The sequence below is a fragment of the Nothoprocta perdicaria genome, unplaced genomic scaffold (assembly GCF_003342845.1).
Source record: "Nothoprocta perdicaria isolate Ctin4 unplaced genomic scaffold, notPer1 scaffold_362, whole genome shotgun sequence".
In the NCBI taxonomy this organism is placed as follows: domain Eukaryota; kingdom Metazoa; phylum Chordata; class Aves; order Tinamiformes; family Tinamidae; genus Nothoprocta; species Nothoprocta perdicaria.
In genome coordinates, this window is record NW_020455602.1 from 527,542 (window position 1) to 555,144 (window position 27,603).

Sequence of the window (27,603 nt, forward strand, 5' to 3'; positions counted from 1 at the left end):
ATTCTGTGAAATACACTTTTCAGCTTTGTTCCCTTCTGTTGCAAAATGAAATAAAGAAAAAGAGAAGAACAATAGTTGCATGCAGAGCCCACCGGGTTGGAAGCGGCAGTTTCATAGTTGGTAGCATGAGTATTTGCATCCGTAACTATTTGGGTTGGTTTAGTTGAGTAATACATTTAAGAACTGGAATAAATTTAAATGTGCATTTTCTGAGCCCTGGACCATGGTCCTCAGGCACTAGCTCAAAAGAGCTGGAGGAATGTGTGGCAAAGACATTTCTGCAAAGACATTTCTGGTCTAAACCCAGTTGTGATTCTACCATCAGACCAAGTATTCTGTCTGACTTTTAAAATACTGAAGCAAAAGGTAGTATACAGAGATTTAGAAATGTGCTCTGTCCTTACTGGAGAATCAGTTCATGCTTTAGCTAGTAAGCAATCACCCCAAAAGTTAAAGAGCCTTTAGTATATTGAGGACAATTTCATTCATTTAACTTACTCTCAAAAAATATTTTGGGAAAGTGAGAAGAAGTCATCTTAACAGGTTATGACACACTGAGATATGTAAGGTATTTTGTACACAACAAAGTGAACTTGTAAGTGTATTTAGAAGGCTGTATTAAGAGTCAAGAAAAGATTTAGAAATATCAATGAAAATATCTTCAGGTGCAGTTAAAATAAATATGGCTAGAGTTAGYATACATTTACCCTTTTTGTATATTATTGCACAGTTATAGAGGATATATTTCACCTTGTCTCTTTTCCTGAAGTTTGGTGTGAGCTTCTGCTAGGAAGAGCTTACTGGATTTGATTAATAGAATTCTTACACTGAATGCCAATAATGCCAAATGCTCCAAAAGAGAAAGTAATACCTTTCCTTGGAGAATCTTAAGGAAAAGTAATCTTAACAATAAGATTACTTGTGATAAATATGAAAAATTGAGTGAAGACTTTTAGTGGAAATACTTAATATGAACGTAAGAGGTTAATTCAACATACCAGTGAAGTCTCTTTTCTAGTGAATGACCTTCTAAATTCATCACTTGTTTCTGTTTTTAAGACCAGTAATTAAAGGTCTTCTCTGTTGATAACTTCTGCCAGTTGAGATACTCTGTGAGGATTAATACTCAGAGCCTATATGTTCCTCATTTATAAATTACAACAAAGTGGATGTTAGTTGTAGGGTGTTTCATTTTAACTCAGACTTAACACTCCTTCCTTCTCCCAAATAAGTGCAGTATAGTGTCTAGTGTATCAAAGTAATGCCTAGACATGAGTTACAAAATAGGATTCCTGAGGTAAAAATGCCAAGGGAAAATTGATCCCAGGAACTTTTCCAAAAATTGTGGCATGAGGTCGGTCAGATTTTCCCAGCACCACTTTAAGTGGTGCAAAACAGAAGTGTATATGTGTGTGTGTGTATATGTATATAGACTCATCAGTAAGCCCAGGTATTTGAAGAGATCTGGGGGTCTCTCTTCCCCCAAAATGTGAATAAATCCTCTGAGAAGATTATTCCTTTGGCCAGACTTTTAAAAATGTCCCTCCTCATTTCCGGTGTTGTTGAATCATTCATGTGACTGGTAATAGTCCTTATGGAAGGTTCTGCTCCACCGTCAGGTCAGACACTGAGTTGTAAATTACATTTTCTTTGTGCACATAAGTAGTATAAGGTTCCACCTCCATGGGGTCATCCTGGCAAAACAAAACCAAAAAATTGTTAGTGCAATGAGTATTTTAGTATGGTGAGGCTCTGCAAACCTTTCATCTGAACTAATAATGTGACAGGGAAATAATGCTCCTACATTTATTCCCCTTGTACTCAAGAAAAATCCTATATTACTTTTTCTGCTAAAGAACCCATATTGCTTTTTTTGCTAAAGACTTGGTAAGTAAAACTGAGGCATTAATTCCCTTGCTTTTGCCTACAAAATTTTGGATTAGGATCTCATTCTCTGGAAAGATCAAATAACATGCTAGTGTTCTGATCGCAAAGGATTCTGCCATCAGACTACAATCTCAATCTACAGTCACAGTAATGAAAATTTTACAATGCACCAGCAAGAACCACTCATTTTATATTAGTGCAGCTGCACCTGTCAGAAGCAACTGGGAGGTAGGACAGCAGAAAAGGAGGGGCAAAAGTAGCCAGAATTGAGTGAGCTAATTCAAACAACAAAACTGAAGAACCTTCTCAGCCTGATGACAGAATTTTAACGTAGTGTCTGCTGTGGATACACAGATACTGACAGTGTAGGTGTCTCACAATGTAATTGTCTCACAACCTGCTTGCAAGGAACTGGCATTATTTGTAGCTGAAAGCAGAGAACAGAGGCACAGAGACGATGAGTGAATTGCTCAGCCACACAGGAGGCCTGTAGTAGCCTAAGGAATTCAAGCAAGTTCCCCAACTTGAAGTTCAACATCCCTGGCACTGTTTGATAAAGTGTTTTGGCTTGAGTACAGTTGACACTTTGATTGTGGATTGATCGTACAAGAAAGTGGCCTTTAAAAGCCTACACATTATCATTCTGAACATAATAGGTGTATATGTGTAATATGTGCTTGAAGTCTCCTTTTACTTTTTGTGTGATTCTTTCATTTACGAACAGCTTTGCTAATATTCCCCTACGCATGATATTGCCACCCTGTGCAAGGATCGCATGCATGGCAGTTGTGGTCAGTGTATCAGACATGACCAGGGAGATGTGGTTGGACTTGCTCCTTACAAAGATAAACCGTGGCAGTTGCTGAGTGTTTCCTCTTAGAATATGCCTCTATTATTTGCTCCAGTTCTATGTTATGGTCACGATAAGCTCTCTGTTCTCCTGAGATGTTGCTATGGTCAAATGGTAGCTAAGTATTGCAAAGGCCTGTGTCTTAGCAGTAGCAGCAGCAGCTGCAGAAAGGAGACAGTAAAAATGTAACGATTTGCCTTTAGTGACCATGATTCCAGGCTACTAGATTCCTGATTTAGTGATGGTCTAAGCTATATCCATCTCCTTACCTGTGAGGAATGTGTAGGAGGAGTTTCAGGTTTGCTTTTGCTGCACAGCCTGTGAGAAAGAAAACACATTGAAACAAATTCATTCCTCAACTCAATATTGGGCTAGAAAGGCTTTTGACCTTCTCTTATTACAAGATCTTTTTTTTTTTTTTATCATCAAAAATAAAGCTAAAATGTGTTCGTGTTTCTTTCTCTCCTTGACTTTTGAGCCTGAAATTTGGCTCCATGACTCTGTTGAGAGGTCTCTTCTGGTGTTTCTGGGAGCTCAAGCAGAAGACTAAAATCAAAGTCTTCTGGAAGTATGTGAAGTTTTCCCTTAGTGAAGCTGTTTTAAAGTAATTCTTCCCATCTGAAGGAGGAGGATGGGAAGAAAAGCAGTTTTGGAATAGGAGCTGGAAGGAATTTGCTGTCTGAAGAACAGGTTTACTCAGCTGGTTTCCTGTCAGAATGAAGAGCTCCCCTTCAGTGCTGGAGGCCACACAGTGAAGACCCCTTGCCAGCCCTTGCCCTTCTGCAGTTTTCTCGGTCAGATGCACTATGCAGTGATAATACAGACAGTACACAGTGACTGCAGTGTGGAGTAGAAATATTTGATCTAGTTAATTCAGTTACTCACAGCTGCACAGTGTGACCAGATCAGATGAGTTTAAGACACATGATAAGGTAACAAGCAATACTTCAAGATTTCTTGCAGCTCTAGGCAAGCTTTCATTAATCATACGTACCTGCCACCGCGGAGCATAAAACAGTAAATGAGAGCGATGAAGAGGAGAATGCTCAGGATAGCCGCTATGGAGGCATACAGAATTAAGTTCTCTAAACAGAAAGAGTTAATCTCAGTTATGTCTTTTCACTGATGAGTTTCTTTAACTGTATAAGATTAAAGTCACTTTAGCACATTAATTTTCAGTCTGCCTGTAAAATAAAGATAATCCCCTTTGGCAGGAAGGAAACTAATGAAACTTGATGGAGAAAAAAATATAGTCTGTGTCAGAGACAAGAGCAGGGTTGAAAATCCTACTGAGATGATAGATGATATGTGATATATGATGATATTAGTGGCACTCAGATATCAGTGGCACTGTTATCCTCTGGGTAACYGTTATTCTAGCTTCCCTCAGGGATTCAGCATATCTCAGTATTGCAACTCATGTAAGAAAAATATAAAAACTAGAAACCTAATGTCACACAATCAATGTGACATTATCCTCCATTCACAACTCAGAATCAAGTGATTTATTGTTTCTGCTGGCCAAACATGAGGTGTTTCTCCTTCTCTCTCTTCCCACAGTCTGAGTATGAGACCTTGCCTTTGTATCTCAAGAGATTTTATTGATATTCAGCTTGCAACTGCTAAATTTAGCAGAAAGAGCATGTCTGCTTTCAATTTGCTTCCAACAGCTTTCCCATTGCCAAAAGAATACTACCAGGCTAACCAGAGATATTTCTTCAGGAAGAAGACATTTGGAAATAGCATCTGGAACTGGTAATGATTCCGGGTAAAGACAGATGGGGAAGCTACTCTTATCTACATAGGACTTCTCTGGATGTTTCTATGCTATTATGGATTTTCTCTCTTAAAAGGAACAGGAGTCTGAATGTGGGGCACATAGAGAGCAGCTTACCCGAGCCACATGCTATGGGCTCGTTGTGGGCCAGAGCGGGGTGGGACACGACGCAGTTGGCACTTCTCACATCGGTGCCGTTTCCCACGAAGGTGCTGAGCACAGTCACGGTGCCGTCACTGAGGTCTTCCTGCTCGGGGCTGGAGTTGCTCCCTGGCACCCATGAGATGCGGGCGGCTGGCTTCCCCGCCGCTGCCCGGCACACGGGCTTCCCGCGGCTGTCACAGTACACGCTCACCTTGGGGAGCACTGCAAACATTGGGGAGACATGGGGGGTTAGTTTGCTGCAGTTGTGACGGGGTTTCTTATTCCCCACCCAAAATGCAGGAATGTTCCTTATATTAAAGCAGCAGCATCTGACTGACTGCCTTTAATGGGTAACCAGATGGACCTGCAGAATCCTTCTTTAGGACGCTGGAAGGAGGACAGGACTTGCCCTTTCCCAAATGCACAGGGGCAGAGGYGTCATTGGAAGGGAGGAGAGTTTTGGTAGATAAAGAGAGGGCAGAAAGGGAGGGACTAGAAAGGAAATGCATCCCAGTTTGTCCAGGCAGCAATACTCTTTCTGCTGCTGTGCTGGGGGAGAGAGGAGCTCTCTCTGCCCGCGCTTGCATGTGATTCCTTGGAGAACTGCAAAATGAGGCAGGAGCCCCTCACCTAGCACAGTCAGGTGGTAGGTCATCTGGAAATTCCCGTCCCCTGCAGCCATCTCACAGGTGTAATTTCCCTCACTGTCTCTTTCCACGGGCCGTATCTGAAGGGCCGAGTCATATTCTGGTCCTGATTTCCAGGTTATATTCTCGGTGCAGTTTGTTCTGTTTGCCTGCTTTAAGTCAGCCCTGTATCCCAAGATGCAGTGGCCTCCAGTGTTGGGCTTTATTTTCCAGGTTACCAGAGTTACATCTGATTTGTTAGGGCAGGTCAGCACTAAGCTGCCCCCCACTGCTGCTGCTTCCTCTCTGATGTTCCCTGGAAGAGACACGGGAAGAGAAAGAGGTGTGACAAGATGTGTGGGAATGTTCCTCATAGCCTTGGAGTTGTGGCCTGTGCTTCCCATGGCACTGTCTGCACTGTTGCACTCCTGAGTGAGGCCCTGTCTCTGCCAACCCAAGAGCTGCCTGTAATCTGGTATTAGAGCTGTGGATTATGAAGACACCCTATCATCACCCACCCTCTCAAAACTAGCAGTAAATCCTCCACTAGGTCTTGTCTTAGTGGATCAGCCAGGGAATGGAGAAGTACAGTGCTGCTCCACTTTGGGTTAGGCAGGCCAGCAGTTCAATATTGTGTTTCTAGCAGTAGTTTCCTGTTTTTCATAGGCCCTAAGTAGTTGTGATGTCTGTCATAATCTTTACATACAGTGACCCTGTTCCCAGATTTGAAACCTGCTTTCTCTTGGCTCCTTCAATGGGACCCTGCTCTCTGATCCTATACTGCCCTTCTTCAGAAGGTCTTCTGGCTTCAACTATTCTGATAAAATATCAAGGATGCAAATTAATCTCACTTCCAATACCAGAGAAAGAGATTATCTATTTTCTTAAGGTAACTACCCTCTTTCTTAGCTGAGTATCTTTTCCTTCTCATGTAGAATCATAGAATGCCGAAGGTTGGAAGAGACCTCAGAGGTCATCGAGTCCAACCCCCCTGCACACGCAGGGTCACCTAGAGCACGTGGCACAGGGCTGCGTCCAAGCGGGTTTTAAAGATCTCCAAAGAAGGAGACTCCACAACCTCTCTGGGCAACCTGTTCCAGTGCTTTGTCACCCTCACAGTGAAGAAATGCTTCCTTAAGTTCCTGTGGAACTTCCGATGCTTCAGTTTGAAGCCATTTCCTCTAGTCCTATCACTGTCCACCACTGAAAAGAGGCCGCCCCCCTCCTCCTCCCTCCCTCCCTTGAGGTATTTATACACGCTGATCAGGTCCCCCCTCAGCCTCCTCTTCTCCAGGCTGAACAGGCCCAGCTCCCTCAGCCTTTGCTCATATGGCAGATGTTCCAGGCCCCTGATCATCCTCGTAGCCCTGCGCTGGACTCTCTCCAGCAGCTCCACATCCCTCTTGTACTGGGGAGCCCAGAACTGGACACAGTACTCCAGATGTGGCCTCACCAGGGCTGAGTAGAGGGGGATGATCACTTCCCTCGACCTGCTGGAGACGCTATGAATGTGAAGCTACGATGTGAAGCTTCTAGGTGTGTGACTTTTGGCTGCTTTGTGATTACCTTAAAATCCTTGTGCCTACTGATGCATCATCTCCCCCATGATTGGAGCCATCATAAAAATTCAACATGATCCACGCAGCTATTTGCATATGGCCGAGTCCCTATGATGAGTTTTGTGCATATACTGAATGCATTATATGCAGCCAAAGCAAACCTATTTTCAGACCCCAATGGGCAGTACAGAGTATAGGCTGCATTCAATCCAGGATGTTTTTCTGCTCTTACTTTTGCATCAGCACAACAGTAGCTTTTCTGTGATCATCAGCTTTGCTAGGAGAGGCGCATTCTTTCTGCCTTGCCCAGAGCAAAGTGCATGGGAGCAGTTCTTCTATAACAGACCTCTTAACACCATCTTAAAAGGAGTTGCCTATTATCAAAAAGGAGTTGATAATGCAGCGTTTCAAGGTGACCTGAAAAGTGCCAAGGTAGACAAATCCTCAGGGAAGATGGATAGCAGCAATGGTGCTTTTGAGGGGAGGGAGGGATTCATATCTCCTTGGTGTCTCCTGACTGGGAGGAGCTGAGTTAATCCCATAATAAAGTGCAGGTGTTTTTTTGAAAAGCAAATTAATTGTCTGAACTTAGGGTCCTGTAGCTTGATCTTTGAAGCTACATCCCTGCTGTCAGCATATGGGACATTAGCGCATATGTATATGTAAAGACACATAGAGGATGTTCACAATGGCCAAGATCCAGCTGTGCTTTCACAGCAGTGTTCACTGACAAAAAACAAACAAACATAAACTTCATTAGGGCTATTCATATCTCTAAATTCCACACAAAAATTAGGTTTATGCTGACTGAGAGCTTGTATAAGGACATTCCATTGCCGAAGACAAGCAGCACTAGCTCTTTGCGATAAATTCTGCTTGCTCTTGTATGTTTTGGTGATCTGCCTAGTACCTTTTTTTCTGCAGCATATCAGACTTTCCAGCTGTAGGTGGTGTAGGACAACACCTTGTGATGTAGGAGGAGAGACCTTCACATACTCAGGGTTCTTGATTTTAGCAAATTTCAGCCTTTGGGCCATTAAAAAAAAAAAAAAGGTTGTGTTTTTCAAATTCCACAGAAATGAGAAGACACGACTTAAAAACAGACAAATTGTCAGGGTTCTGTATTGCTCTTGTTCTATGTGGAACGAACATGTACTGAACCTAAATGCAGCAGTGCATTGGGGTGGTTAATGAGACGGATGAGGTTATACGCACCTCTCACCAGTGACCCCTTTCCCCACTCCTTGTAGAACTGTGTCTGAACTCTCCAGGGCTGCTAATAACTATAGCTTCCAATAGCTTCTGACTTGCGTTTGGCCACCTCATGATGACTTTTCTCTTGAACTGTTGCAGCCAAGGAACTGAGCAAGTTTAGTTCTACTTTTGCACAAACGTCAGGACTGTGGGCAAAGGTCATGTCTAGTTCACTTCGGCATGACCACAGCACAGATAAGAATGATGGAGATTGGTGCAGAAGGAAAGGTATTTGCTTTATGGGGCAGGATGGCTTTTCATTTTTCTGAATCTTTATGGACATATATTATTCACAAGGTTACTGTACTTGCAGGGGCTGCAAAAAAGTACTGCAAGGGTTTTACATACAGGACGTGTATGTAAATCTCATCCATCAGTATGCCATGATGCAGCTACGAGAGTGGAAATATGCCTGTATCCCTATTTCTCTTTATTTTTACGTTGACTGCAGAGAAACGTTATTCTGTTGACACATCAACTCTGTTGATTCCCTAGTATTGAGCCTGTCTTGTTCTTGATTTTTTTCTGGAAAGCACTTTATTTTTTATATTTCCTTCTATGAAACTCACTCTTCTTCTGGGCTTTGAAGTATGACTCTTGCATGGAGTCAGACACAATGCCCACTTTCTTTGTCTCATGGTTGGGGGACTGCCGACACTAAGAAGCTAGATATCTTTTTAAAAAGGTCTGGGCCTAGTCATCATGTCCTGTCTGTAAGTTACCATGTTGGCCAGTGGAGGTGAGAGCCAGTCTGCTGCTCCACCCCTCTGTGTGCTGTGTTATTTCATCCCAAGTTACACCTTCAGGACTGCCTTCAGATTTTTGCTTACAGGTCTCTGAATTTCTTCAGAGCCAGGCAACAAATCTACCTGGATTTTCTTTTCTCACAAGCTTTCAGGGCTGAATCATTTTGCACATGCTGAATGTCAGTCATACTTGTTCTCTTCACATTGATCAATCTCAGGACTGTTTGTTCAGGAAAATTACAATTGCTTTTATCTTTGTGATGAAATAAATAAATAAATCTACTGGCCACTCAATTCTTTGTTTTCCTAATTCAATTGCCAGCAGTATTCTGGGGTGCAGTAATATATTGGAAATATTTTTAWTTGACCAATGTTTCCTACTGAATGGTATTTCATGACAGCATGAAGTGTCTTTTTTAAATATACATGAATTTACCAGAAGGGGAATTGAAAGAAGCCTTTCATCTTGTGATGGCTTCTGGGTATGAAGTCTATGAATGTCTCTGAAAACTGGAGAACAAAGTTCTTTCTCCCCCAATTCAAGGCTGCCAAGTGCCTTGGAGCAGTGAGTCAGCAGTGTGGCTGACCTCTCCTAAACATGACTAAGCAAACCTAAGCATTGATACAGGTTGTGTGTTGGGGCTGTTTCGGAGGGCCTAATGCTTTCAAATACTGCTCAGGAATGCCAATGCTGTGCACATTAACAGGAGGCAGTATCATTTATATAAATTGGTGAGTTTACTTGTCTTTCAATTCTGCCTCTCTTAAGCAGCCTATTGCAATGTACAGCCTCGCCAAACCAATGGCTTGCGTGCTCCAAGACTGGAAGAAAGGAAGAGCGAAAGTGGTGCTTTCTGCTGCGCCTTTCTTCCCTCTGCTACTGAATGAGTCAGGTACTATTCACTTGAAAAGAGTAAACCACATCAGTCAACTTAAAATCTGCTGAATCATGTTTAAGTACAATTTTAGGTTTACTGTAAACTTGTAGAAAGATTCTGAATTCCCCTGGATCTCGTTATTAACCACAACATTTTTAGCAAGACTTCCTTTTATAATTGTTATTTTTCACAAATAATAGATAAACAGTAAAAATCATTCAGGTCTGATTCTTGCTGATCCTGTCCTTATGTACATCCTCCTGCCATTACAGAGAGGCCCTGTAAGTATAACAAATGTAAAGTGCTCTTACTTTAATGACTCCTTTTGTTGATAGAGTGTATAAGTGGCACTAATGTAAAAATGAATTGGGTATATATATTCATCTTCTGTAAAAGATGAATATATATGTTAGAGATACTGAAAATTGGTTAAATCATATTTCTGAATGACTATGAAGGCCTCTTCTTAAAAGTGGAACAGGAAGTGTACTTTATCTCTGTAGAACAGAAACAGATTAGTTGAAGCTTTTATATTATGACCCTGCTAACATTTTCCCAAGAATGGTCTAAAACTCTGACTGTCCATTGTCATGCAGAAGACAGAGAAAGTCAGAAAAGTGTAAAGGACCAAGATGCAACTTACACTTTTTCACCCTTTCCTGGTTTAAGGTAGCCTGGAAGCCTGGAAGGATGGAAGCATGGTATTCTAGCAGAATGCTTAGAGAGTTAGTAGACTGCATCCCAAAAGCAGTGTAGCCAGAGTCACAGTATTCTGGGTCCTAACTCATTAGCCCTCTTTTTAGCCATGTAGATAGTTACTCGGCTTTCAGTTCTGTAGATGCTCATTCACATCATCACATGGTGCAGAAATATTCCAATGTACTTGCCACCCTCCCAAGAAAGCAGACACAAAATATACTTCTTTTAGTCATGGAACATAGCACCAAATTCAGTTTAAATTCTTTGAGCTAAAACCTTATGACTCACAGGCAAAATAGGGCATGGGTAATACTTGAGAATCTTCTGAAAAAGAGCTCATAAGAAGAGTATTAGCTCATTTCTTGTCAGTTTCATATGGAAAGTGGCTTTCCCTTTATTTCTATTTCAGGTTAAAATATAGTCTAAGAAGATGTCATGACTTACCCCCACAGTTAGTTTCATTTAAAGAGAGTCCAAAATGTATATGCCCAGGAATGAGTCTGCAGACAGCTAGGGATCCACCAACACAAAGACAGTTCATTAAATGGAAATTAACCTCATCCCAATCCTGCCCCTCCTTGTCAGCCTTAACATTTCCTTTCAYGTGGAGATGCTGATAGGCCCTCAAGGGCTGAAGTTGGGCATGCCACACACCTTTTTCTTCCTAGTGAGCATATCCAAAGTCTTCTAGTCTTTTAAAAGAACATTTTATTAGGACATAAAGCAATGTGATGAAGTGATAAAGTTATGAAGTGATAGCTCTTTAGAAACCTCAGAATTAGTGACTAGACTGATTAAAGAAAATGGCCTGAGAAAAAATTTTGCTTGCCCTCTGTGCCCCTGCAGAATAAATTCTTTCCTACTGTCTTCTTCTCTACTCCAACAGCTTTCAACGGCTTCTCAGATGGCACAGACTCCATGTGATCTCTTCTGGGCTGCTTTTCCATCACTTTTATGACTTGTGGCTCTGCTCTAAGCAAGTCCTTTGCAGGGGTCTCCCCATCAGCTGCCTATGTCTTCCTTCTGCTGCTTGCCCCAGCCTGCACCCTTGGGGTATGTGTTCAGCTTCTGAGGGAAGACATCATCTCCCCTTCCCTCTAGGGATTTCCCTGAAACTAAAGGACAGGTGTCTGCTGCCAAAAATGTAAATAAACAACATGATTCCACTCTCTGGTAAATGGAGGAAAAAAACAGTGCTGTGAGCATTTTAATTCAGATATGTCCTTGCACTCTTGTCTTCTTGGTCTTTTTATACTGTGAAATAGCTAAAAGTCAGTTACTGTGATAGGTGCTTGGTTCATGACCTAAAGCATCATGGCCACATATGCCATGCATGTCAGCATTTGCCTACTTGAAGGAAGGCTCCAAAACAACCCCATATGCTGTACTGCTACTTCTCTAAAGGTGAAATCCCATCTTATAGCTGAGCTGAGGTGACAGATACTACTGCTGAAAAAGGCAATACCCAGTACCGCAAGGGCCTCGCTCGCTGTAGCTCAGTGGAGAACAAGCAGACTGAAGAGGCTGAGCTATCAGCTAGTTCATCTCAGTGGCACAGCGATAACTGAAGGACAGCAATGAAAGGTCAGCACTGTTAACTATTTCATTCCATACAGGAAAGAGGACATCAAGAATTGTAGGTCTGTGCATTTGTTGTACATAATCTCTCATTTTCAGTCATCTTCTTTGAAAATTAGTGGATTCTGGAAGATAATAGTCATTTTTTTTCCATTAGTCAGAAGGAGCAGAGCCCAGGAGCCTAGGAAGGCACATCACTGACACCCTGATGTGGAAAATAGGCAAGTCAGATTCAGGTTCAGTTCTGTGCAGCTCAGAGGCTGAATGAACTGTCATTTTTTGGCAACTGACCTAAACCAGATCACTTTGGAATATCATTTGACAGATTTTATGGGTAGATACAGTTGAAAGCTTTCAGTTCAGTTTTAGCTGAAGTTCCTCTAATTCAAGTTCAAACAATATTGTGTATTCCCTCAGTGTCTCCCCTCAGCTGTACATTGAGTACACATCCCAATGCAGGATGGACTGCAGTTTTATATTTGAAAATGAGCATATCTTATCTCAGGAAAAAACACAGTCAATTGAGAAGTTGATATGCGTGTTTCCAAAATGGGGTGGCTGCCATTATCATACTAAGATTACTGTAATCGAAAAAGATTGGGGGAAAATACTTTGCTCTTTTTCACTTTATTTATATTGTATATGTGACAACTCTTGGGGGAAACTAGTTGCACTTTGCCATGTCAGTTGCTTAGTCATTTCTCCTGTTTCTCAGTCTTTTACATGGTAAAAGGAGAGAGAAATATTTAAAAAATAGGAAAATCTAATTGTGAAAGCATTTAAGTTTTCAGGAGTTCAATGCACAGTCAGAGACGATTAAAGAGTTGAAAAGGTCTTTTGATTCCTTCCAAATAGGAAAGATATCCAGCCTCTGGTATTCTGGTATTCTTTAAATAAGTTCTAACCCATAGGAGAACTTTTTCTTGTCCCCAAATGACTCAAGTTCCCTGACCATTTCTTTAGAAATTGGTCTTTTAAAGAAGGTGGAGGTTTTTGTTTATTTGTTGTTTTTCACTGAAGATATTGCTTTACTTTCTTGGATATAATCCAAGGGAGTCCTAATTTCTTGCACTAACAATCTACCACAACCTTTTGGTGCATCTCCTCCACACACAGAAGATGACGACGTATTAAAGAGGAGTAATGAACTGAAACAATGATATACCACAAGCAAATGCCTAACTGCATCTTGGAATGAACATATTACATGACTCATAGTAAGTTATAATCAAAAAGGCAGCCCGGATGCTTGGAAGAGGCCAGATAAAACACGTTAAACTCTGCATCTGTTCTCCCCTTCTCATGCCAGAGTGCCTATGGCACTTAACAAGGCTGGTCTGGAATAGAGTGCAAGATAAATGGGAGTGCTGCTAGGCGAGGGATTGCTACAGCACTGACAGAGTTTTAAATATATTAAAGTGAAAATATAGCCACACGAGCACGGAAGAGTGTAGGCTGCAAACTCTACTCCGCCAGCCCAGTGAGTACTCAGTAGTTAGAGTGCTCTGAACTGCATGATAGAGACACCTGAAGTAGCTGGCTTTAGCTCATGTTATTCGATCTCTTGGAGCTGCAGTCACAACTTCTTCAGTGTGATCCTATCTTTAAAAGGGTAATTTTGGACACAGTAAAACCAGCACAGGCTTATGTCTTTATAGGTAGCTGCCCATGCTTTATTCATATTCCTCCTTATTCTTTGGAAACTTCTGTTCTCATTTCAGTCTGTTTAGTCTTTTCCCCTTTCTTCAGAGAAAGACACAGGCAGCACTAAAAGGAGTACGAAAAGGGAGTTTGCTAATAATGTTTATCAGCAGACAATTTTTATGCTAATTCTATTTAACAATTTTACTAATGGCCCTGGCATAGTATTAGGAGTGTGTGAGGAAATTTTTTGATGGCAGACAGCATAAAGCATCATTAATATAAAGAATGGAAATGATGTACAAAAAGAATCGGGTGACCTTGATAAGAGGAATTGTAGATGTGAGCTGAAGTTCAGCTCTTCAAAATGTAATAATATGAAAAGAGAAAATACAATAAATAGAGGCTAGAAATTAGAATAGAGAAAGTTGCCACAATGAGAATCTAAAACAGCCTTGCAATCATGCTAATRTGCCTTCCCATTGATGCTAAAATTATTTCTGAAAAGTGTTCATGAGACAACACTGCAAAAGGTGATCTGATCCTGTGATTTAGGGGTCCTTTCTGAAACTGTGTTTCTATTCTTGGGTAAATTACCTATATCTCAATGCAAACATGACTGGGTAGAAATACTTTAGTGCAGGAATGGGTCAGTGTTTAACCCATGTGTTAGGATTAACTAGTAATAGAGAACACTTTTGACCAAATCCTCAACTGAGAGTACATCGTTACTGAATTTAAAAGCTATGGCTCTTCCTGTAATTTTTAAATTTGGTTTCACAGCTTTTCTGTGCAAAGTGAGTAGATCTTCATCCTCACAGAATGTGAGCTGAAATGGATGAAGGGAAAGGGCCTGACAATACATCTCAGAAAAAAACAGGCAGTATTTCTTTGAAATGGCACTCTGTAACAAACTGCAAGGGCCTTCTGGGCATTTCTCACTGTAGAAACTGATACACATAATGTTTTATATTTTGTTTGCATGCTGAACCCGACTTTATATTCTCTTCCTTATGGGAAGAAGAATATACAAATGCCGTACTGTTTATTTATGCTTAAGTGACAGTTTCCTGGTATTCTAAACAAAAATAGAATATTAGCTGCAAAGGGTGTGTTGAATGCCGTCCTTTAATTCGCACTGTGAAATGAGCAGAGTTGGGACTGCTATGAAAACACACTTACGACCTCGCCATACCTTGCTTAGTGACTGACTTTAGTGCAGTAATTTTTTCTAGTGTTTTCTTACAGAGTGCAAAGGTATGGGAACATAGCAAGATTCCCCAGACCTTATTCTTATGAATGACTATAGCTCTGGGTACAAAATGCAGCACCGGAGGTTTTGTCTCTGAAGTTCTGAAACTAGACACCATCACAGGTTGTGTTTGGGACAGAACAAGGGGAAATGCAGATGTAAATGTCACAAGGCATGTTTCTTTGAAGATTGTATTAGGGCAGTTTAGATGTTATTTTAGAAAATCTTCAATTAATTTATGCATTAGAGTATATGGTGGAAAAGCTGGGCCCACTCTTCATGGTAATAACTCCTACCAGCCTCAGAATTAAATTCTAGAACCTGTTCCTTACTGTAAACACACCAGTGATGTCCCACCAGAACATAACAAATACCTGACCAATCTCATAGTATCTGCTGCCTGTCATTCAGTAGAAACCTAGGACAGACTATCTGACCAAAGACTTCAAGTTCTCAAACTGTTTTCAGTGAATATTTTAATAAGTTAAACAGATCAGTTTTGCAGATGATAGGAATTTAGAGGCTGGAGTAAAGAAGACATTTTCTGTGACAAATGGCACATGCTTACTTAAGGGCCAATAAGTAATTACCTACACAGAAGTCATGGAGTTAACAATAGAGAGCCTTGTGACCACTGAGAAAGGGAAAGCAGGGATGGCTATACCAGGTACATATTTTAACTACGTTCCATAATTTTCAGTAAAAGAAAGGCACAGTGTGATTCATAGCCCTTATGGGAATAAAATATTAGTGTGTGGTTCCCTTTTTTCCACCCTGACAACTGGTCACTCCCAGAGAACATTCAGACTCACCCACTGTTCCCATGAGCTTGGCAATGARGAGCAGCAGAGAGACACACACAGTCTTCCCAGCAATTGTCATGTCAAATTCTGCTTTCATGGCTCAGGCAGCTTCGTCACTCCATCCATCCCACTGCAAACCTAGCTGTAGTTGCAGGAAGCTTTCCTTGTCCCCCAGGACATGCTGGCCAGCCAACATGAGTGTTTTCTCTTGCCTCCTCTAAGGGTGTGCAGTCATGACTGACTCGCTCCTCAAAGCTGGAGAGGTTCCTCCTTCTGCCTCTTCGCAGCACTAGGCTTCCTGTGCTGAGAGCCTAGGCGAACACTGAGGAAACACTGAACTGCTCTGCCTTCCGTTCATTGGCTCCTCTCACAAGGTTGATGAGTGAAGATAAACCCTGCAACACAGCTCACATGGGGCAAAAGTGAAGGAGATTAATCAAGGTGGGGTTTAGTATCAAAGAGAAAATCTTAACCTTAGGGAGCAAAAGTTTCTTTATACAGAGGAAATTCCTTCTTCTGCCCCCCATGTAAAAATAAAGCAGTTTTACATGTTCTCTATAACTGACATTTTTAATGAGTTTTCCCCTCTGTAGATGCTTAGCTATTGGCAACTCTGTTCTCATTTTGAATGGGAAGACTTTCCAGACCCTAAGGAAGAGACTGTGTGTTGAGGGAAAAGAAAATGCTCTTTACCTATCTCTCAACAGAAAAAGTACTAATATTGAAGCTGGTTCACACCTTTCACTGAGAAAATGTTGACTTTTTTTTTTTAGCTTTTTTTTTTTTTAGAACATTGTACATGTTTCTGCACGTCTCTAACATATTCAGGCATATTCTAACATATTCTATCTAACAGGTTCAGATCGTTCCCTTCCCAGAATATTCAGATAAGGCAGAAATTCAGCTGGATCTTCTTGGTCGCAGGATCTTATTACTGTCTACAGTTAGTGTGGGAGGGAGTGTTGTGGCCACATAAGTAGAGATTAAATTACCAAAATGGAGAGAGAAGTAGGCAAAACATATGCAGGAGAAGGCCTTAAATGGGAAAGAAATGCCGCTGAGGTTTAATGCAGAGGCCAGAGGAAGGAAAGGTGGAGCAAAATGCACAAACACTTGACACATTGGATAGATAGTGAATTGAACATAATGAAAGATGCAGTGGGGTAGTGGAGATTTTGGAAAAGAGTGAACAAGCTTTTTATAACAAGGAAAATTCTACTCTAAGTTGTCCCAGTGAAAGGTCTGACCAGAAGGAGCTAGACAGCTGGATTCTTTTGATGAGCAAATATCATATAAAATGACATTAAAATCTTTGGGAATGTTTTTCTGATTGGAGCCAGAGAGACCAGGAAATAAGGGGCTCATACAACGAGCTAGTCCATTAATTTGAGAAGAGCTGAGTCTGGGAAGTACTGCAACAGTTCCTTTTTTTACCATTAACAGCAAACAACAAATTTTAAGAAGTGATATTTGAAAAGTCTGTGGTGGGATATTTCTAAAACCATAAATTTATCACTAGAAGTGATGAGGACTTGCATCTTATGTCTTACTCCTTGAAGCCTGGCCTGTCAGTGATATCTTGGGAGCCAGGATGCCATGACAGGGGAAATGACCATAAGAGTGGGAAACAGGATGATCTAGATGGAGAAATAAGCATGGATGCTGGGATGCATGTAGAGGTGGGAAAAGTCTAGGTTTTCTGGGTCCATCAGTCAGAAATGTAGTGTGCATTTGATGGAAAGGAGAAGGAGAGATCTATGTTGGATTTTGACAGCAAAAGCTGAAGTCTGAGACATGGCTAAGAATAATGAAGTTGCTAAGAAGGTGCAGTTGAAGACCCAAGTACAGCACACAGCAGCAGAGAAAACTCAAGGATCACTTAAGGTGCAATGAAGAGCCTCTATTCAAAGCTTTCCAGGCACTGAATTTTCCCCATTTTCTGTGTGTGAAGAGAACAGGTCTGGGCTATGCCTGTGGTTTTCAGTGTGGGTATTGCAGAGCATTTTCTATTAATTATCATAATGTCATCAGATATTATTCGACAAAAGCATAGTCTGTGATCTGCTGTGTTTGAAGTGGCTTTGCTCAGCCTTAAAGTCCTTGCTGATGGCAGATGCCATACAAATAATTTGTTCAATAAGTAGTAAAGGAGCTTTAAAGATGGGTTTTAATTTTCTAGGTGCAGACATAAATTAATTTAAAAAAAAACCCCTTCATTTCCAATGATGACAGACTGTACATACATGGGTAAATCAAATTATCTCCCAAATTGGAAATGCTTTTGGAAAAGTATCATAATACTCTCTGCTATTGACAGATCTGCAAAACTCAGAGAATGTGCACACCCTGACAGTGAAATACAATGATCTCATCTAGGAATTTGGCAAGGAAGTGAAGTTAAGACCGTGTTGCATTATGCAATGGGCTTCTCCCAGTGTTCTTTAGCATTACAAACACTTCATTTCTTTTAGCAATAGCAGCGTGCGTCACATTTACTGGTGAGTTTCCTGCCTTTTGATGATCTTAGAGTATGAAAATAGTTACTCTTATAGTGAAGGAAAAATATATTCTTATATTTTCATCCTCTGCAATGAAATAAGTTAATTTTGCATATGGGTGTACACAAAAGAGAAAGCAAAAGTATTGGATAACATTACTCCTTGTGTGGGCAGATGCAAAACTTCTCCTACATACACCTGCTGATGACCTTCACTTTGGGTGGCTGTTCCTCCTACTGTTCAAGCTCTGCTCTTCAGTGGGCATGGACTTCACTCAGTTTATTTGGAATAGGATTGGCAGATCTGCCCAATATACGATTGCCTGATGGTTGCAGTCCCCTGTCGCTCTCAGCACGCTGCGAAGGGCACCATGGGATGCTCATTTCCTACCATGTTGGCCCATCACAGGGCAAGTTCCCTAGCAGAAAGGCATAACAAGGTAGGCTGGCTATGGAGATAAACTGTGTAAACTTTGTAGCAGCTAAGTGCCATGATGTGCTTCTAAAGCGGCTTCCGGGTTGTTCTGTGGTTGGGTGCTGTTTATTCCTGGAACCACCTACACACCTGAAAGTCCTGATGAGAATAGGGTTTCTTTGACACTCCTGCTGGAGGGAAGGTTAGCCTGGGGTGAAGTCCACATTCCCAAAGTTCCTTTCCCTTCAGGGAAGTTTGCATTCAATAGCAAGACTGAAATCAGTAGGGCTTGACTTTGAGTTCAGAGCTGTTGGGCACCCTTCATACCTGGGAATAGGTGAAGAAAATTCTATCCATGCTTCAAAGTGTGTCTGGGGAGGGTGGGTGCAGGAGTATAAGTACTAACTACTTCCCTGCAGCCCAGTCAGAGCCTGTGCTCTCTGTGGCTCCTTAGATTCCTGTCTCACAAGCTCCATCAGGACATGTCCATACGGCTCCTGGCAGTGCAGAGCTCCCTGTGCTGGGGTTTCTGAGCAGCTTCGGAAATGGAAGCAGCCCCACGCTGTGCCTAGGCAGGGAACAGCAACATGCTCATGTAACCCACCAGTACTCAGTGGAGATGGCTGTTTCCACCCAGAACAACAAGATGATGTGTCAATTCACTGGGAACTGGTATGGGGATCACTAACATGGTGATATGTAAGTGTTGTGGCTCTTCTGGAGACAGTATAAAGATTAGAAATAGGCTTTCATCTGCTTCAAATATCTGCATAGGCCACAGTGTGTAAAAGCTTCACCTTGTCATACCTCATGGTTGTGTTCTCGCTGATCTCCCAGGAAAGCTCCCCCCTGAACCCTGCTCCAGATTGCACAAAGAGAGCCAGGCTTACTTGGGAGATGTGACTGAGTGCAGATGACTGAAAAGCGGGAGGAAGTGACTCAGAGACCGGATGAACTGATGAGACAAATGATTAGTGAGAGGAGAGAAGTAGGAAGTTCCAAATGAGTCCTAGCTCCCCTCTCTGCTGGAGCTCCAAATTGTTGGAGTCAGCCCCTTTTCTTTGTTCAAGGTGAGAATGCTGCAAGAAAACAAGTAATTTTTGTGCTTCTTGAGGACATGATATCCTAATTCTCTGATTTCTCAAAATGCCAAAACTTGACATGATGCAATGAGCTGGTTATTTTCATTTGACATCAAAGCCTCAGGCTATTTTATTTTTTTTAATGGAGATGTGTCCTAACAATATTTTATGTCAGTCAAACAAGCTAAAGATATAAAAGAGTATGTTCTGCATTTGACTACCATTTGCAGCACTTAATGTGGCCTAGAAATCAGGTAGCTCGGCTAGGTTGAGACTAACCTCCACACTGCCATGAATGTCATGTTATGTCTATTAGCCCCAGTAAGGACTGCACAGAATAAGAAGATGACTCTCTGGTGTATCCTCTATTATTGGAAGCAGCTGAAATATGGAAACATGAGAAATTTTGGGAAGAATTTTTCATGGAGACATTTCCAGGGTGTAGAGACGTTTTTTTTTTTTCAGCAACAGATGTTACACATATAAGCAAAAGCGGGAGTTTCAGCGGCTTAATGTCTGGGTTTCAGACATTTTTTTCTGTCTTTGGCTTACTAAAGCTGAGAGAAGGCAATTGTAATGGTGTGGACATTTCTAATGAAGAAATTAAGAATAAAATCCAAGACCCTTCATTATTAGATAGCATTAAATCATTCACTCGAAAATGCAAGAAACTTTATAATCCTCAGTAGGCAGCTGCTGATTTAAATGCCAGTACATAAAACCTAGTATCTGTCTCAGTACAGCACCTGCATTGTTCTAATTTTTAATATCTCCATAATTCACAAGTATCTAATGCTTCATGGAGTTGTGCTTATTTTCTTATTGCAACCACATCTCGTGATACAGAGCTACAAAATCCATTTATGGAGTGAGTGAAAACATAGCTTCCTTTCTTTGGCTTGAAGTTGGCAGGAGGTGAGGCTGAGTGTTCTGCTCTTCTTGCATTACATGGATCAGGTGAAAAGAAACTCATTTCAAGTCATAGTAATAATTAGCTATCCTAGCTTGACTCCTGATCTTCCTGCCCTTCTGTAAGGTCTAGTATCTTGCCCATTCTTTGCAGACTGCTTTTCACATCACCTCGAACCCCCTTCCTTTTCCCACTACTCATTATTACCAGTTTGAATCGTAGAACTTCATCCTCCGTGTCACTAAAATTGCATGTCTCTAATGAGGCTGTGGGATTGCCTCTCTCTCAAGGTGTTTCGGTAGAGGTCTGTTTGTCTGCCACTCAACCTTTTGGCAAATATGGACCTCCCTTTAGAACCAAAAGTTTTTTAAGGACTGACACCCGTAGCAGAGGGAAGCTGACCCGGCATTTAACAACCAAGATTCACATTCCGCCTGCCCCTTGGTTTCCGTCTGTTAGATGAGGATGGCAACGGAGGAAATGCCATGGACGCTCTGGTGGTAATCCTAACCTCAGACAGATAGTCTGCTATCACCAGATAGCTATCTGCTTGAGGAAATCCTGTCCTCCTGATATAGGATGTAGGCAGCTTTCTGGCAGGCAGGAGGACCAGAATAGAAACAATATGGGTACCTCTCGCAAAAGGTACCACCTGGGAGAAGAAGTTTGGTGTTTTCTATTCTTTGGCAGTGGAAAAAAGTATAGGCAATTTCTGGAGTTATCACAAAGAGTTTTACCACTGCTCTTTAACTTGTAAACACTTTATTAAATACTTGCTTAAATACTTTTAGAAATCTCTATGGCCTCAGCCGGAGCAATAATTAGGTGCTCAACCCGGGGAAACTGAGGGCAGACTTGAGTTCTTTTAATTTGCTTCTGCTGAAGAAGAGCTAGTGTGGGAGGTGGAAATAAATGACCCGCAGATCGGAGTTAGGTAGATTGCAGCTAGAACCAAATATGGCAGCCTGGTAGATTCTGGCATGAAGTTTTGGTCCCTGTGAATGCGATGAGATCCCTGGTCATACAGAAAAAATGGGTAAATACAGCAGAAAGATGCAGATTGTTTCTCAGTGATGCACTTGTTTGGAGTAACGTACGTGAAAGATAGGGCTTCAAGCTGAAAAGAAAACAGGAACTGAACAACAGCATTTGATTCGAGTCCAAAATATTGGRCAGCAGTGAGATACTGTTAATAACAGGGTTTTTTAAAGGCCACTATGAAATGACAGACCAAGTTTATGCTAGGATCTGTGTCATTTTCCAAAGACAACTATATTGACACAGAGAATTAGCAAAACCTATACTTAGTCATTCAAAATTACTATTTTCAGCATCTTCCCTGTGAACACTAGAGGAAAAAAAAAGCCGTTTTCAGTTCCTCTGTTTTTTAGTATTGCCTATTTTATCTGTGAAATTCAGTATATAACACCCACTTAAACAGAAAGAGACATGACAAGAGTCTCGCAGCTCAAGATCACTCTAATACGTGTAGGTTCCATTGAGATCTGTTGTGATGTTCCTCTGATGTGAATGCAGCAGTCATGGTCAGATGAAGAGAAGGGCACCAAAATAACATTGTGGGCATTGCAATCCCRCATTCACAATAGTGTCCAATAGCTGGAAGAAGGACACAGCTGTCCTGTGTGCCTTGTTCCAGCAGTATGGAGTAGAGCTTTGTGGAGTCTGATTGAACAGTGGGACTAGAAATGGGAAATAAAGCCTGTCTTTAYAGAGTCACCACCATTGAATTTGCCTAAATCATTCAGTAATACATCTTACCCTGGTAGGCCAAACTTGTCAAGCTAAATGGGGACAAATTCACTAGTGTCAATGGAATTTTGCCCCAAGGCTTGAAGCAGCCTTTGTAAAATAAACTGACAGATTATCTTGTCACTTGCACATATTTGTTTCCTCAAATATATTAAGAAATCCTTTTCTAGAAGCTCTAAGCTTTAGTCTAAATAGCTATAATAGCACATAAACAAACAAATGGAAACCTGGCAGGTTAAAATGTGTTGGATCAGTGCATGCAAATACTTGCACAGAGAACAAGTGCAGGTGGTAGAGGACTTTTTCACTGAGTGAGAAGTGCAACACCCACAGGTTAGAGCCACACACTAGTGCAACACACTGAGAAAGGTGCAACATCCACAGGTTAGAGCCAGTCAAAATCAAACTGTAAGCCAGGGGTGTATTTTTAACTTTGAGCATGACTAAATATTGGAACAAACTACTATGGGAAGTGATGATTCCCATGCTATGAAGCCTTTGGGTAAAAACTAGCTGTCTTCTAAGAAGAAGTGGTTTAGCTCATCTCAGGTTATCTCACCACTGAAAATAAGCACTAATAGTACCTTAGCTGAGATGAAGAATAGGATATTCATGAAATCTGAAATACCCTTTATTCCCACTCATCCACTCCTACCAGAATTGATCTTAAATATATTAGGGAATAGTATAGCATCGATGTACTCAATCTGTAGGTAATTAAAGGAAGTTGTGGATTGTCAGCTTTAGGCTTTTACCCTGCACTATTTCTTCTTATTTTTCCAGCAAAAGGAAGAGAACTGCAGTGAGAAGAGAGAGTTGAAAAAGAAACAGAAACTCTCTATTTCCTGAAGATCACACACACAAAAAATTAAAAAGTAAAGACATAATTGCTGTATCTGGTACTTGCTTTTTCCTCAGCTCATCAGTGGTCTCCTACTGAAGGGTCCTAATAAATGCTTTCCAAAATAATCTGGAGGGGGATAGTATGTAGTCTCTTCTCCATTCTGGAAGTACTTATCTTTGAAAGAAATATTATTCCCGGTTAGAGTACTATCCTAGCAAAGGATCTATGTTGTGACCCAGGTCACAGTGAAACTCTGAACTGGGCTCTCAGGCAGGAATTCATGAGGTTTGGAAACAATTCTTATTATTTAGATAATTTCTGTGCCTTCTTTTCACCCTTACATAGCCCATCTTCACCCTTCTTTTCACCCATCAATAACTGTGTCACTAACTCTTCAGAAAAAGACACAGTTTATATCTAATAGCAAAAAACCCCATCCAGGTACCTAGGAAACTTACTATTGAAGCAATAGTAAGCAAAGAAGCAATAAATAAAATATTTAGCATTTAAGGAGATGCTCACAATAGCAATTTTCCTTAGGCTTTACTGTTAGGAATGAAACAGTTCAGTTATAAATGGCTTAATTAGCAGGTTCAGAATCTGAAAGGATCTCTACTATAGCTGACTCAACCTGCTATCCCCAGTTCATATGACTGTAAAATAAAGCATTTTCACCCCTCCCTGCTTCTGCACCAGGAAGGGCTAGAATATGAGATCTCACGGAATCATGTGGCACCAGAATTTGCAACAGAAGAGCATACTTCAGATCAGACTTTCTAAAGTAAATGTTGGTGAACAACAGTGATGGCATCTGAGCTCTAGGTTTCTCCAGCACTGGGCAAACTTGCTTGAAGAACAGTAAGTGAGGTGCAGAGAAGCTTAAAAATAGCAATTTGGGAACTAGCTAGCAGTGACATGTGTCTCCTACTGCTTTATTCTTTCTTGAGAAACTGCTGTAGTAAGTATTTGGGGGAAAAGGTGCTGAAATCTTTGCATAAAATGATTCAGCACTGAAATATGCCAGGAGATATGCCAACATGAATTTTGTTGAGATAGAAAAGTGATGTTGAGCAGAGCATTGTGAGCTTCCCATTTTGTAGTGGTTTTCTGAACCCTGTATCTTTTGATTACAGTGGCAACTCGTGATGAGCTCTGTGAACAGCAACTGTATGCCCTGATAAGTTATAAATACCAACAGCAGTTTAATAATGAATTTGTCTGTCTTTTTTCACAGCAGCAAGAGTACAATAGTTTTTCTGCCCTCAAATCACTTTTTCATAGATGGTTAGAATCCAAATTGTTGCCTAACTGAGTGCAACTTTAGATTAAGTCTTCTGTAATTAAATCCTCTGCTTGCTGTTAACATAGTGCATATATTTTTTGCCATTATTTAGACCAGATGAACTATCCCAAGTTTACTCTGCAGACTCTAATTTCAACCATAGCATTTAGAAGACAGCATGACTTTATAAGAAGCAGCATGTATGCTTAATGCATTTAAATCACAGAGACATTCTGACATTTCATTTCTGTAAGAAATCTARGTCCATAAGAATCTGGATTCTGGAACAAACAGAAGAGCTAATGAACAGCCTACAGATATCCCAAATATTTTTTAACTGAAAAAAGTGCCTTGTTGAATAAAAATATGAATAATGATAATGAATAAAAATGAATAATGATTTGAGAATACAAATCATGAGGCTGAATAAAAATTAAATAATATGTTTTCTTAATTTCAATGTTTTGTAAGCCTAATAATTCCTAATTATGCTTCTGGAACTTGGCAGGGGGGTGGAGGAAGCCTGAGCTAACCTACTTTGAGACCTGCCAACACTGTTATGTTCTGGCAGGTGCTGACCTAACTTTCTAAGTTAGCGACTGAGTAAGTACATTTCTTGCATCATTATCTACATTCACCACAGATTTTCTACCTGCTTCTTGTGCAAATCTACCAGACTTCCTTTCCCTTCTGGTTGGGTTCCTGTGCCGATAAAAATATAACAAAGTCCTTTTTCACCAAAGCTACTGAGACCAATAAACATCTTATTTGTGTTGCATAGTTCTCCTGTTACACCGATATACATTCAACCCTACTTTTTCATCTGTGCTAGCAATAAGATTTAAGATTTGGACATTGTATTTCTTTAGAAGAGAAAGATATTCCCTATTTTCCATTCTATCCTACAGCTTTTGTTATATTTCACAGTGAACTGAAATATTGTTTCTATCCCTTGTTGAAGTTGTTTCAAAGCATGGTGTCAGATAGTAACCACTTGTTTTTCTTTTTGCCCAGTGCCTAAGTCTAGGTGGGTTTGCTAGCATTCATTTAATTTGATTATGAGTAATTTCAATATGAGATGAAAAAAAAATGCCCTTTCATCTCCACCTTGTGGTCAAACCAAGTTATGCTGTCCTCTTCTAGAAATACATTTTACAACTGCATGAACTACTGCAATCAACCCAAAGCCAAGGATTTCATTTGTTGGAGGGATTGCAATTTGGCTTCATAAAGGACTTTTGAAGCTCCACTTTCTGTTAAACTTTAACAGAAAGTATGTAATGTCAGATTTTTGTCTAATACAGTTACTTGAATAGGTGTGTCATGATGATTACATGTCATTATGTGTAGGTTAATTTAAAAAAAAAATCAAAAAGTCTTGTTAGAATTTTGAATGCATCCTGTCATTCAGCTGCACTTAGACTTCTGTAAAGAGTCATCATTGTCTAAGAAAACTTGTGATTAATTGAGAAACAATAGCACATCATTGCAGTTGCCACCTGTGTGTACTTGACAACAGAGACTTATTAATTGTTCTTGCATACAACATTAGACAGAGTTTGTAGCTACCTTTTGATGCAGGATATATAGATGGGTCATGAGTCTTCTGAGTTCTATGAAATATTCTAGGTTTTGCTTGCTGAGATGTATTGTAGCCTACGTTACAGCAAATAACCTCTATCCTGACATTATATTTGTCTCCTTTCTATAATTTCTAGTTATCCTGCAAAGAATCAAAGCTATTTGTCTGGATTAAGGCACATGAAACTATAATAAATAGACAGTGGAGCTCCTCAAGTGATATGCAACAGATTGCTGATGTATCACAGGAAGTGAGCAGGGGACTGCGACGCATTGAAAGCCACACTAAAACCTAAAATAAAGATAGTCCTGCACCGCTATTCATGGGCTCTCAGTCTTTCAAAACCAACTTTTCTCCCAAGCATTTTTCTTTCTCTCACAAAGACACTGTCCTACACCCAAAGCTCACATGGCTTTCAAACCCACCACCGAGGCATGGTTTTTGCTGTGATAGTGTATGTGATGGAGTTCCATAATGAAGCATTTTTATCTCGTGCAATTGACAACCAGCCTGAAAAAGCTGAGACTGTTTTTGTTTATCTAATCTCAGAACTCATTGCATTTTGATGATGTTATCAGGCAATAGAGGAAAGATGTATAAGCTCTTATGCAATATAAGATAACCCTTTGATGCACAAATGTTAAGCAAAGGAAAAGGTTCATGTGCGCAAGTGAATGTGCACTGCATGCAGTAAAAATAACCAAGGGCCAACCAGGAAGGCATGCCTATTTTTGCATAATTACACTAGCTGCGCTGTAAACACTTGTGTCTTATCCTGAAGATTTAGCACTACAAAGTCCCTTTGCAATTGTCCCATAACTGATTTGGCTCCAGCTACATCCTTTTGCACTGTTAGTCAGACCAGAAGCTGTAGATTTTGAATTCATTCTGTGCAGAGATGTGTAGGATTCTCTTCAGACTCATTATTATCCTAGGAAAGAGCAAAGGATTGCATGCAAAAAACAATTTTGGTTGCGCATAGAAGTCTGGATGCTAACAAAGTATACATGGAGCCATGGCCCTTTGCTTCCCAATTGAGCCAGGGCTGTGTTGAGCAAAGCTCGGCCTTTTCAGTGCTAATTAAGAGTGACTGTAGCCGCTGTCACAGTGCTACAAGAGGCAACCTATCTCATGGCTACTTCACTGGTGCAGGATACACACTGGCTGGTTTCTCCCCTGTTTCTGTGGTTGCAGATACGTCCATATTACAGTCCAAAGGATTGAATGTCTTCTGTGAATACCTTGATGCAGCAACAAGAATTCTAATAACCCAACAACTAACCCACATTCCTGCATACATTTATGGAACTTTAGGGGTCGACCTGCTGGAAAGCACCTCCACGGAGAGGGACCTGGGAGTCCTGGTTGACACTAAGTTAACCATGAGTCAGCAGTGTGCCCTCGTGGCCAAGAAGGCCAATGGAATCCTGGCCTGCATCAGGAGGAGTGTTGCCAGCAGGTCAAGGGAGGTGATTCTGCCCCTCTGCTCAGCTCTGGTGAGGCCGCACCTGGAGTACTGTGTTCAGT

The 27,603-nt window shown here is 40.9% G+C and overlaps 1 protein-coding gene across 1 annotated transcript; it reads right to left on the minus strand.

Moving 5' to 3' along the window:
• Positions 1-1,592: 1,592 nt before the first annotated feature.
• On the minus strand, positions 1,593-15,791 carry LOC112951685 (cell surface glycoprotein CD200 receptor 1-A-like). The gene is made up of 6 exons (XM_026044426.1): positions 15,704-15,791; positions 5,289-5,600; positions 4,632-4,880; positions 3,732-3,795; positions 3,007-3,055; positions 1,593-1,694 (listed from the first exon to the last, which is right to left on the minus strand). The coding sequence occupies exons 1-6, from the start codon at positions 15,789-15,791 to the stop codon at positions 1,593-1,595; spliced, it is 864 nt and encodes a 287-aa protein (XP_025900211.1).
• Positions 15,792-27,603: the final 11,812 nt, after the last annotated feature.